General features: G+C 35.1%; 1 protein-coding gene across 1 annotated transcript; it reads left to right on the forward strand.

Moving 5' to 3' along the window:
* The first annotated feature begins 801 nt into the window (after nt 1–801).
* Nucleotides 802–6,900, forward strand: LOC127861395 (uncharacterized). The gene is made up of 4 exons (XM_052399847.1): nt 802–934; nt 5,196–5,343; nt 6,068–6,187; nt 6,311–6,900. The coding sequence occupies exons 1-4, from the start codon at nt 837–839 to the stop codon at nt 6,620–6,622; spliced, it is 678 nt and encodes a 225-aa protein (XP_052255807.1). The 5' UTR covers nt 802–836; the 3' UTR covers nt 6,623–6,900.
* The last annotated feature ends 6,923 nt before the right edge of the window (nt 6,901–13,823 follow it).

Here is a 13,823-nt window from a genome sequence, read left to right on the forward strand (position 1 = left end):
TGTAAAATGAAGAAGTATCTGTATAATTTAACTCAGTACGTATCAAGAGCAAGGGTCATTCAATCGAGTATTTCACAAACTATTATAATTTTGCATATCATATACTGTAAAATATTTATTATTCGTGGGAAAATAATTTTCGTTGTTTTCGTGGGTTAACACAAACACAGTAAAACGACCGACGAAATTTCCCACATCATAAAACACCGAATGTACGTGTCAACGAAAAAGTCTTGTTGTGAAACCACGAAATTTCATGACGACGAATAAAAATTGTAAGTGATTAAAGTTTAAACTTTTTATGCCCCCTTTTAAAAAAGGGGGTATAATGTTTTTGGCCTGTCTGTCTGTCATTCTGTCTGTCAAAAACTTTAAGAAATCTTCAAGTTTTGTCATCACTTTTGCAATATTGAAGATAGAAACTTCATATTTGGCATGCATGTGTATCTCATGGAGCCGCACATTTTGAGTGGTGAAAGGTCAAGGGCAAGGTCATCCTTTAAGGTCAAAGGTAAAAAAAATTCAAAGCGGCGCATTAGGGGGCATTGTGTTTCCGACAAATCCATCTCTTATTTATTTTAGCTCGATTGAATCGAAAGCCTAAGGCTTATTTCAAACGCTCTATAATCGGTTTCCTGTGACTAGAATCAGTATTTGGTGTCTTTGTGGGGTATCTAAAGAACGCCCCCCAAGGTGGGGATCGAACCCGTGACCTCGCGATCGCTAGGCGGACACCATATACACTACGCCACGGCGATCTCAAAATGATTTTACACTTTTCATAGACTGGGTGCTACCACGATTCGAGTGAAGAATGCCCTGCCGGGAGGAACATAATGTCCGCCTCCGTGTTCAACCCTGACGAGAGCACCGTCGACACCTACAGCAAATTTTCCACGTGCAGCGTCAATCAATTCATCGGTCACTTGAAACGGTAAGTACGAATGGTATATCGGTTTTGTTTGAAACGATCACTAAAAAAATATATTTGAAAAAAACAGGAGTTCCGCTGTTCTTTCGACGTTTAAAGTCAGCAACGGTTCCGTTTGTTCTAATTTATTAAAGGACTACCTTTATAACTGTGTTGTTGAAAGTCAGGAAAAAAAACGTTTGTAAATGCGCAACTAAAATTAGAAAGGAGAACCGGTAAACGGCCTTTAAAAGTAAGAAATTACTGCCGTTGTAAATTCGCTGTTCAAATTCGAAAAGAACTACATTTGTAAATACCCTGTTGAAAGTATGATATGATTTTCTTTGTAAATGCCCCGTTGAAAGTAAGATGTGATTTCTCTTGTAACTGCTCTGTTGAAAGTAAGATATGATTTCTTTTGTGCATGTCCTGTTGAAAGAAAGATAATATTTCCTTTGTGAAGGCCCTGTTGAAAGTCAAATATGATTTCCATTGTGAATGCCCTGTTGAAAGTAAGTAATGATTACCTTTGAAAATGCCCTGTTGAAAGTAAGGAATGATTTCCTTTGTCAATACCTTGTTGAAAGTAAGATATGATTTCCTTTGTGAATGCCCTGTTGAAAGTAAGATATGATTTCATTTGTGAATGCCCTGTTGAAAGTAAGATATGATTTCCTTTGTAAATGCCCTGTTGAAAGTAAGATATGATTTCCTGTGTACATACCCTTTTAAAAGTAAGACAATATTTTCTCTGTGAATACACTGTTGAAGGTCACATATGATTTTCTTTGCGTATGTCCTGTTGAAAGTAAGATATGACTTCCTTTGTTAATGCCCTGTTGAAATTCAGATATGATTTCCTTTGTAAATGCCCTGTTAAAAGTAAGTAATGATTACCTTTGTAAATGCCCTGTTGAAAGTAAGATATGATTTCCTTTGTAAATACCTTGTTGAAAGTAAGATATGATTTTCTTTGAAAATGTGTTGAAAGTAAGATATGATTTCCTTTGTGCATGCCCTGTTGAAAGTAAGTTATGATTTCATTTTCGAATGCCCTGTTGAAAGTAAGATATGATTTCATTTGTGAATGCCCTGTTGAAAGTAAGATATGATTTCATTTTCGAATGCCCTGTTGAAAGTAAGATATGATTTCATTTGTGAATGCCCTGTTGAAAGTAAGATATGATTTCATTTGTGAATGCCCTGTTGAATGTAAGATTTGATTTCTTTTGTTAATGCCCTGTTGAAAGTAAGATTTGATTTCTTTTGTTAATGCCCTGTTGAAAGTAAGATGCTTTCCTTCGTAAAAACCCTGTTGAAAGTCAGAAATGACCTCTTTTGTTAATGTGCTGTCGATATTTCGGGGCTAATTTACAAATATGACGTCGGATGTCAGAAATTACTACCTTTGTAAATGCGCTGTTGAAATTCCAATATGAATATTTTTTACAAATATGACGTTGTCCAGAAGTCAAACATAACTACCTTTGTAAATACGCTGTTAAAAGTCAGATATAACTTCTGGTGTGAATGCGTTTAAAATGAGAAATAACTATCTGTTATTTTGCTGTTAAGAAAAAGAAAGGGCTACTTTTGTACATGCGCTATACAAAGCATGGATAGGCTACCATTGTTAATTTGATGATGAATGTCCGAAAAGACTATCTTTGTAAATGTGCTGTTGAAAGTAAGAAAGGACCATCTTTGTAAATGTGATGTTGAAAGTAAGAAAGGACCATCTTTGTTAATGTGATGTTGAAAATAAGAAACGACCATTTTTGTAAATGTAATGTTGAAAATAAGAAAGGACCATCTTTGTAAATGTGCTGTTGAAAATAAGAAATGACCATCTTTGTAAATGTGATATTGAAAGTTTGAAAGGACTAGTTTTGTAAATGTGCTGTTGAAATTAACAAATGACTATCTTTGTTAATGTGATGTTGAAAGTACGAAAGGACTATCTTAGTAAATGTGATGTTGAAAGTAAGAAAGGACTAGTTTTGTAAATGTGCTGTTGAAAATAAAAAAGGACCATCTTTGTTAATGTGATGTTGAAAATAAGAAATGACCATCTTTGTAAATTTGATGAAGAGGTATAAAAGGACTAGTTTTGTAAAGGTGCTGATGAAAGTAAGAAAGGCCCATCTTTGTAAATGTGATGTTGAAAATAAGAAATGGCAATCTTTGTGAATGTGATGTTGTAAGTAAGAAAGGACTAGTTTTGTAAATGTGCTGTTGAAAGTAAGAAAGGGCTAGTTTTGTTAGTGGGCTGTTGAAAGTAAGAAATGACTATCTTTGTAAATGTGATGTTGAAAATAAGAAATGACCATCTTTGTAAATGTGATGTTGAGGTACGAAAGGACTAGTTTTGTAAATGTGCTGTTGAAAGTAAGAAAGGACCATCTTTGTAAATGTGATGTTGAAAATAAGAAATGACAATATTTGTAAATGTGATGTTGAAAATAAGAAATGACAATCTTTGTAAATGTGATGTTGAAAGTAAGAAAGGACTAGTTTTGTAAATGTGCTGTTGAAAGTAAGAAAGGACTAGTTTTGTTATTGTGCTGTTGAAAGTAAGAAATGACTATCTTTGTAAATGTGATGTTGAAAGTAAGAAAGGACTAGTTTTGTAAATGTGCTGTTGAAAGTAAGAAAGGACTAGTTTTGTTATTGTGCTGTTGAAAGTAAGAAATGACCATCTTTGTAAATGTGATGTTGAAAGTAAGAAAGGACTATCTTTGTAAATGTGATGTTGAAAGTAAGAAATGACCATCTTTGTAAATTTGATGTTGAAAGTTAGAAAGGACTATCTTTGTAAATGTGATGTTGAACGTAAGAAATGACCATCTTTGTAAATGTGATGTTGAAAGTAAGAAAGGACTAGTTTTGTAAATGTGCTGTTGAAAGTAAGAAAGGACCATCTTTGTAAATGTGCTGTTAAAAGTAGGAAATGACTATCTTTGTACATGTGATGTGGAAAGTAAGAGAAGACTTATCTTGGTAAATTAGATGTTGACCGTCTTTGTAAATGTGATTTTGAAAGTAAGAAATGACTATCTTTGCAAATGTAATGTTGACAGTAAGAAAGGACCATTTTTTGTCAATGTACTGTTGAAAGTAAGAAATGACTATCTTTGTAAATATGCTGTTGAAAGTAAAAATACTATTACTATCTTTGTAAATGTAATGTTGAAAGTAAGAAAGGACCATCTTTGTAAATGTGATGTTTAAAGCTTCGGATTGTCAAGGGACATTTGTTCCACATCAGACATTCTGGTAATAAGACATTATAGTTTTCGCGTTTGCTCAATATAGCCAATATTGATGATGATCTTTTTTGTTCCTTTTCATTTTGCTGCATTCACATAAAATGCGCGTTCCTACGGCGGCATAGAGGTGACATTCACTCCTCTTTTCAAATTGCACTTCTCTTTTTTCTATCTCGAGGGAACGACCTACTAACTCGTTGAAACGAGTTAGCTATTGTCGTGGGAACGACTTAATAAGTCGTGGTAACCAGATGAAAAAAAAAGAGGAGTGCACAACTAAATACAAGAGGAGTGCAATGAAAACAAATGCGGTTCAGTAAATAAAGGAGGAGCGAATGTTAGCATCAAATTGTTTGTTATATATTAAAATTTTACCTATCATTATCATGCACCCCTCATTGATTTACCGCACCGCTCTGTGTTCCTCACTCCACTCTTCTTTTATTCAGTTTTGCACTCCTCTTTTTTCTGTCTCGTTTCCTTCACTTAGTCACTCGTTCCCACGACATAGTTTACTCGTTCCCACGAGTAAGTAAGTCGTTCCGCTAGTAAGTATGTCGTGATAACGAGATAAAAAAGGAGTTCAATAACAAAATATAATATATATAAATATATATATAATCTCCTCTTTGTTTATTGCACCCCCTCTTTATTTATATCTCCGCTATTTCTTTCATTGCATTCTCTTTCATTTAATTTTGTACTCCTCTTTTCTATCTTGTTCCCTCGACTAAGAAAATCGTACACACGTCATGGCTAAATCGTTACCACGAGCTAGTAAGTCGTTCCCTCGAGATGGAAAAAAGGGAAAAGTGCAATTTAAAAAGAGGAGTGAAGTCGTTTCCTCAAGTTAGTATGTCGTGGGAACCATATGAAAAAGGAGTGCATTTAAAAAATGAGAAGTGTATGTCACCTCTATGCCAACGTACTTTTTTGTCAACTCTGGCTGTTCGTGTATTATAGATAATGTACATGTATTTGTTTAATTAATTGCATTTCTATTTGTTGTTCAACAGACAAAACGACTGCATCGCGGACAATGGCTTCACAGATGAGCAATTCAAAAACTCGTTTTGCAGCGGCCTGCTGGGTCAGCGAGAGAACAGTCTTGGCCTTCAGTGTCAGAAGCGAACTGGCTATACCAAAAGTACCGTGTGCCAAGAGGTTAGCATGTTAGTGTTACTCAACACACTGGGTTGTTCCGCATAAACATCCCCATAGTGCAGGATCAACGGGGTTTTCAGGGGTTTGCACACATGGCTGGACAGAATGTAAACACACCATTAAGAACTTTATTTTTGCAAATATCTTAAGTTATTGCAATACATTTGCACAAATCTTTAGAGCATTAAAGACAGTTTTTCTTACAGATTGTGCCGATAGCTTAATATACAAGAATTAATCCTCGAATACGTCTGAAATCGGTGACAAAATTTCACGTTGTGTAAAAGATAGTCGTGTACATAAATTCTGTACACATCGACTTAATTTTTGAACAAGAATACAGGCTTATTAAATAAATTTATTCTGATGTATTTCACATGGTTATAAGCAGCATAAAAATCTGTCTTTTTTTCACTAGTTGAAATTCTTAAGTAAATATGTTTTAAAAAGTGATTTGAAAAAAAAGAGCACCACTTACCGGTGTGTTTACATCCATAAACGTTTATTGTAAACCCACAAAGGCACGTGATCCTGCACCCTGTCCCTATAGCGCTGATTTTATTATCAAGTTTACACATATTATTGGGTAATCAATGTCGTTCTTCTTAAGATACAATTGTCTTGCTTGTCCTGACTGTAACTTTGATAGTATAGCAATAAGCGTTTGCGCCTTGTCTTGCGTAAAAGTCATGAATGTATTAAACAATGTCCATTGTTTTGTTAGACGACGATCAGCGGCGACGTGGGCTGTTATGGACATGGTCAGGTGTTCTGTGCAAATGAATACGGCTCGTGCGTAGAACTCGCATTTGTATGGAATGGAACCCCTTGCGGCGACGGAAAGGTGAGGTTTAACACAATGTTGTCGTGATTGGTCGTTGTTTACCGTATAAGATTTGTATTGCATATAATTATGTTTTTCAATGTACTTGAACACAGTCCCTAGTACAGCATTGTATGTTTGCAGATGTGCTTTAAAGGAAGATGCGTGTCTGACTTCGACATCTGCAAAACAAAAACCACTAAGCCAACAACAACCACTAGGCCCACACCTACGACCACTAAGACCAAACCTACAACGACAAGGCCCACAACAACAAGACCTGAGGAAGAACCAAATGAAGATTATGAAACCACATATGATCCTGAATGGAAGCGTTTAGAACTCGCATCGCCCGTCTTTCCATCTGTTGCTCCGTCCGTCTTTTCGTTTTGCACAACACTCTTATCAGTATTTTTGGAGTTATTGTTCTTTGCTCTTTTTTATATTACCTTTTAGCTCACCTGAGTATAACGTTCCTGATACATCAACCGGAATCTACCAAGCTTTCATAAATGTAATTATGTAATCTTGAACGCTCTAAACACACCCATTTCACTTGACCTCATTTTGACATTAACCTTGACCAACTTTAGGACTTATTCAAACGAGCCCTTGACTCAATACTGACAGATTGTATGGTTGCATATGCGTTTATTGGACGCATCACCTCTTTTTAACCAGGTTTTCCGAATGAAAAAACTGGTTATTAGATTGGCGAATGCGGGCGGGCTGGCTGGCGGCTGGCGGGCGGGCGGAACAAGCTTGTCCGGGCCATAACTATGTCGTTCATTGTCAGATTTTAAAATCATTTGGCACATTTGTTCACCAACATTGGACGGTGTGTCGCGCGAAATAATTACGTCGATATCTCCAAGGTCAAGGTCACACTTTGAGTTCAAAGGTCAAAACTGGCCATAAATTAGCTTGTCCTGGCCATAACTATGTCATTCATTGTGAGATTTTAAGATCATTTGGCACATTTGTTCACCATCATGGGACGGTGTGTCGCACGAAAGAATCACGTCAATATCTCCCATGTCAAGGTCGCCACGACTAAAAATAGATTTTTAAAAAAAAACTTACAAAGGGGGTTAATTTTGTTTGTTCATTTCAAAAGTTCAGTTTGAGTTTTCTCCCTTTATCAGATTTTTTTTCACAATGAAAACCTGGTTTTGTGACAATTTTGTCCCTTGTTAAATACTTAATTGAACTTTATGTTCAACTTTGTTCATTCGACTTTCACCCAAATTTGAAAAACGTTAGAGGCGACACGTATACACCTTTTGCTTATACAGACCTAACATCGTCCACCAAAAATACTTCAATACATTTAGAAGCGCATCAGATTAAATGAAATTATTTTCACTTGTTTCGTTTGTAAGAACTGCAATTATGTGTATGTTCAAAATCGCTTTGTGTTAATAGAACACATACTTTATTGTGAGCATGTTAAGAACTTAGTGAACTTTAAAAAAATATATAAAAGATATATCAACTTTCTATTTTAGTAGGCGGAAAGTTCTAGAACGATTCGAAGTACCACTCCTTCTCAAGTTCGATTGCATAAACGTTAAAAATGATACCCTAAGGCTTATAAAGACTGCCAGTGCCGTTTGGGGGTAGAATCGGCACTTGATGCGTTAGAAGGAGCTTCAAATGATAATATCTATGAAAAAGGGATTTAATGCAAGTGCATAAAGTGTCATCCAAGATTAACCTCTTATAACCCCCTTTTCACTGCGCGCGATTCATATATATAGAAAGAGAGACAATCCCAGAATCGATAAATTGACCGCCTCCATATTGGCTATTACGTCACCCGCTACTGAAAACGGTACTGAAGAATTAGGCAGATTACAACGTTATCGTAGTGTACACCCGCTTTATTCCAATAAACAGTACTTAAAGACCGAGGATGGCTTTTTTTATTAAATAGTACATATCTTTGTTTGTCTAAACAGTTACCATTCCGTTATTAATATTTCCCTTGTAAGTGTCATTTTAAAGGTAATATACACATCTATAGCCGAAATGAAGTTTGTGATTCTAAAATTGGTCCGGAAATATTTATTAGCGGGACTCTGTAAGATTTCAGGTATAGTTTTTTTTTATTAAAATTATGTATCTAGTTGAGTCTTAAACTAAAGTGGTTTTTAGCAATCTTTTATTGAAAAATCGCTTTCAAGCTAATACAAAAATATCTAGCCGGACATGAATTTTGCGATTTTAAATGAACAAGTACCGGAGTTATTCGTTTGCAAAACTGTGTAAGATGTCAGGACATGTCATGCTTTTTTTATTGAAAAGGACATATCAGCTTTTGTCTATAACTTTCTTATATTATTATTTAAATAACGTTTTACATGTATTGAATCAGGTCGAATAAGTAAACCAGTAGTTACACCAGTTGAAAATAGAGCATGCTTCTTCTGTGATAAACTTGAAGATAAATACCATTTTATTATGGAATGCGATTTATATAAAGATTTACGAGATAAATATATACCAATTTTTTTCGCACAAGACCAAGTATGCATTAGTCCACACAATTACTTCAAACTACAAACAGAAAAGTACTTAGAAACTTTGGCTCTTTTATATTCTACTCTTTTGAGTTGAAAAAACAGTACTTATATCAATAACATGCTAATCACATACTACGGATACACTTTTAACACATGTTTATCGGTTTAATAAGTTGTTTGTAAAATATCTCCACTTTCTACTTATAATTTCTACTTATAAGTTTATATCTAACTTTTGTCATCCTGTTCTTATATATTGAAACGTCTTTTGCACTTTCTCCACCTATATGTTTGTTATCATATACTTTGTATGCGCTGTTTTGTAATTTCTGTTTGTAAATATGTTGTCCTCATGGTTGTTTTGACCATTTGGAACTTGTGAAAACAAACTATATAACATATATGTTTATTATCATATACTTTGTGTGCGCTGTTTTGCCATTTGTTGCTTGTAAATATGTTGTCCTCGTGGGTCTTTTGACCTTTTGGAACTTGTGAAATAAACTATCAAACTATCATGTAAAATCAAAGATAAATGCCTGAAATAAACGTTGTTTGCGCTGTTCTCAATATTTACTTAACTGATTTCATTATTTATTAAATTTTCTTAATAGCATCTTAATTCACGATTGAAATGTTCAACATGACAAATAATGAGCCTTAAATAAACTTAAATAGTTCCAATTGTGTTCTCTAGATTTCTCTTAACGTATGTCTTTATTAAATTTTCGTAATACGGTCTAAATTAACGATTAAAAAATAAAAACACGAAAAAATAAGTGATTTATTTCTTCGTTAATTACGGATTAATAATGACAGCAACATAAATCTCTTGAAAAAAAACATCAGCGATAAAGGCGCGAACGAATTCGCTAAATGGGAGGCGATGTTCCAAGTTTGGATTAAAAGCGTTTATGGGTTTGCCCGTGACACCACATGTCTGCACATGTGTAGATACCGTAATTAAGATATCACGCGTCATATTTAAATAACATTTTAAATGACAATCAAGACCTTATTCATGCCAGGGACCTACACTAATAGGCTGTGTTTTATTACTCTTAAAAGAATGCAGATGAACCTTATTTCTACAAATTACGTAATAACTTATATTAAAAAACACGAACTATTATGTGGTTGTCAGATGGATAACAGAAACTAATTTAATCTTCAAATATATTCGATAAAACCGTTTCGCTTCCTTGTTTTGCGTAGGGACCTATACACACATATATAGGTCCATGTTTTTTTCTTCAGTACCGTTTTGGAGGCGCGCGAGAGTATTCAGGGGCGGGTAATCCGGGAGGTATCGATTTCTGGGATTGTCTATTTTGATAGAGGTTTCCTGTTTGAATTTGTTTGTAGATTGAAGATATTGTGACCTGAATTGGGATTGCATAGTTATTGAAATTAAAATTAAAAGGTGAAACAATGAGCATTAGTTTTGTGGTATGGCTACATTTTGTGTAGTAATCTAATTGTTCAGGTTTTATTATCCCCCGCCAGAGGCGGAGGGATATTGTTTTGGCGTTGTCCGTCCGTCCGTCCGGCTGTCCGTCCGTCCGGCACTTTTGTGTCCGGAGCCATATCTTGGAAGTGCTGTGGCGGATTTCATTGAAACTTCGTATGAGTATATATATGCATAAGAGGATGATGCACGCCAAATGGCATTGTACACCATCTGTTAAAAACAGAGTTATGGCCCTTTGTATCTTGAAAAAATGCTTTTTACTATAGGCACTTTTGTGTCCGGAGCCATATCTTGGAAGTGCTTTGGCGGATTTCATTGAAACTTGGTATGAGCATATATGTGCATAAGAGAATGATGCACCCCAAATGACATTGTACACCATCTATTAAAAACAGAGTTATAGCCCTTTGTATCTTAAAAAAATGCTTTTTACTATAGGCACTTTTGTGTCCGGAGCCATATCTTGGAAGTGCTTTGGCGGATTTCATTGAAACTTGGTATGAGTATATATATGCATAAGAGGATGATGCATGTCACATGGCATTGTATACCATCTGTAAAAACAGAGTTATGACCCTTTGTATCTTGAAAAAAATCTTTTTACTATAGGCACTTTTATGTCCGGAGCCATATCTGGAAGTGCTTTGGCGGATTTCAATGATAATCTTGGTATGAGTATAAATCCCCCGCCAGAGGCGGAGGGATATTGTTTTGGCGTTGTCGGGCTGTCCGTCCGGCTGTCCGTCCGGCCGTCACTTTTGTGTCCGGAGCCATATCTTGGAAGTGCTTTTGCGGATTTCATTGAAAATTGGTATGAGTATATAATTATATGGATAATAGGATGATGCACGCCAAATGGCATTGTACACCATCTGATAATAACAGAGTTATGGCCCTTTGTATCTTCAAAAAATGCTTTTTTAGTGTCAAATATAACACTTTTGTGTCCAGAAGTATATAGGCGGGGGATATCAATTCAACGAATTTGCTTGTTTTGCATATAACCAAGTATGCAACCATAACACATATTGAACATCGAATATGACGTCACATAGAGAATAACAGGTTACTGCCTGATCGTTTTGTAATATATCAGGCGAGGCTTAGAATAAAATAGATAAATAAATAAATAAAATATTTTATTTGTGCCGAGCCTGATATATTACAAAACGATCAGGCAGTAACCTGTTTTTCTGTTTATCATACCACTGACACCACTCACCCCGTTTTTCAAGAAAGACTAACAATTCATCGCTACGTCCTGGAGCCGCTGCATTTGTTTATCGCGTATGAATCGTTCTAAAAATAGCATTGTTCCTCAAAACGAAAAGTAGTGCCATTTAATGTAATTTAATAACGCTGTCTCTTTCTCTGTCTTCTTTAATTCTGCAACAAAACTTTAAGAAGCAATACTTTATTACACAAAATGAAAACATATATTATACATTTTAGAGGAAAAACTGGAAACGCAATTGTAACATGTCAATGCCAGTGCAGTCGCGCACGTCTTCGCAGTTTGTCAACACGTGTAAAGAAATGAATGATGTTTTTATTAGAATTATGAATATGTACTGCGCATTTGGTTTACTGTGGTGGTTGTGCGTAAAAATTAAGGTTCTGCATTATAATGATACATGATATAAAGAAAATCAACATGCAATTACTGTGTTTGTGTGAGTGTGATAGAAAATTTATCAAAAAAGTATTATAAATATTAAGTACCATATACTATGACAACAAATAATAGTGTTTGTATATAATTTAAATGTAAATTATGTGAGTTGCTGCTTACATGGGATCCCTACCAGGATTTGAACCTGGATTTCCTCTCCATATGGAAAGGTGTATTTGCTTACACTATAAGGATGTTCCAATTAACAGCAGTATTGGTTACAATTATTTCTGACAACTAAATTAACTATTTCAATATCTATTTTTTCCGTGACACAAACATGTGTAAATTCATGTTTTGAAGTTTTTCTTAAGGCAGATGTCTCTTCAGTTATGACATGTACCATACGGGATCGCCTTAATAGCTGGTCTGGATCAGGAACTCTTGTGCGTCAGAGGTTTTAGACTCCAGGGCAACTAGCCTTTTCATGGGCAATGGCAGTGACTCTGGCACTACCTATCGAGTCAACTGAAGGGCTAGTCCCTCTTCAAGCGATATCCTCTCCCTGAGCTTTGCACCAGCACTGAACCTGAAATCTGACACAGATACTTTAAAATCACAATATTGTTATAAAAACAATTAAATGCCTTTCTTTATTGGAATTGATTATTGTTGCTGATCGAAAATCTGAACAGATAACCCAACGACTTGTTGAACATATGTCTGTACATCTACATGTGTTGGTACATGTGGGTCTGTAAGAAATTGTAAACAAATAAACGAAACAAATATTTAATAAAAACTGCCAATACACGATATGTACAATTGTATGTTTCTTATAATAGCAAAGTTATGAGAATAACTAAACATGACAATAAGTTTGAGCAGCACAAAATATTAAGACCTACATGCCTTTTCAATGTTCAATATTTTTCGATATATAATTTTCGAAAAGAAGGCCCGCGCACAACAGAAGAACTACAAGCGAGTTTGGAGAACTTCTGGAGAAATGAAATGACTGTGGAGCTTTGCAACCGATATATTGACCACTGTTTTAAAGTGGCCCCAGTTTGCATTGCCATGAAGGGTGTGGAAACAGGTGACATTCCAAGTAGATTGTTCAGTGAGCGGTCAAGGGGAAAAAGTTTCCACCATTTCGCAAATCTGTTAACTACACACGATATGAAGCGTAAATTTGCCAGCCTAAATGTTGTTTATTACAGCGACATGAAACTGATGATTGATGATGATGTTTTAGGAAGCCATTCACAGACCTTTATTATTTTCTCAATAACCGCACTACATCTAACTAAATTGAACGAAGTCAAAGTCTAGCCTAGGCTGTCAAATCTTCGACAGCTATTGTTCTTCTTTAATTCTGATGTTTGCTTTGTTACCATCGTTGCACTTTTGTTTATGTATTAAATCTCGATTTCTATATAAATATTTTGATATCACATACATGTTTCTGTAAAACCTCTGACGCAAGTTTACTCAGTGCAAATTACACTTTCTTTTGTTTGTATTGTTATTGTTTTTATTTCGTTTCGCGCATGCACAATGCAGGTAAAAACACTACAGTAACGAAGAACATTTAGACAACGCCTCATGTTCAGCCATTAAATCAAAAAGAAACTCCGAAAAAATAATTTATATTTCAAATACATATTTATTGTCAATATTGTTCATGGTGCATTCGCAGTACGATTTTTTTGCAAAAAAGCTTCAATGACTTACAAAGTAATATACAATCTACTTATAAAATAAAATTAAAGTAATACAAGCAACAAAGCCCTATTACAAACGAAGTGCATGACGGATATAAAATGGTATTGGAAATTGGATGACATTTTTCGTAACTATAAATACCCCCGTTTTTGTCAAACGTATTCTGTTATGATGTCGTTCGTGCTTTAACGGAATACGTAGTTTTTATTCAACCGAATACTTGTTTGCGTAATTTCTTATGCCTTATTAAATAAATTTAACAACTCGGAGATAATCGGGTTTGTGCTGACAACGGGGCAATTAATGTCCGGGATACAAATC

The sequence above is a fragment of the Dreissena polymorpha genome, chromosome 1, assembly GCF_020536995.1.
Source record: "Dreissena polymorpha isolate Duluth1 chromosome 1, UMN_Dpol_1.0, whole genome shotgun sequence".
Taxonomy (NCBI): Eukaryota; Metazoa; Mollusca; class Bivalvia; order Myida; family Dreissenidae; genus Dreissena; species Dreissena polymorpha.

What these genes read in the sequence shown, in the direction of transcription:
- LOC127861395 (XM_052399847.1), top strand. Translation starts at nt 837, where the DNA reads ATGTCCGCCTCCGTGTTCAACCCTGACGAGAGCACCGTCGACACCTAC. An exon ending in AAAGTACCGTGTGCCAAGAG is followed by an intron (nt 5,344 to 6,067) that starts GTTAGCATGTTA and finishes TTGTTTTGTTAG; the next exon opens with ACGACGATCAGCGGCGACGT. An exon ending in CCCCTTGCGGCGACGGAAAG is followed by an intron (nt 6,188 to 6,310) that starts GTGAGGTTTAAC and finishes GTATGTTTGCAG; the next exon opens with ATGTGCTTTAAAGGAAGATG.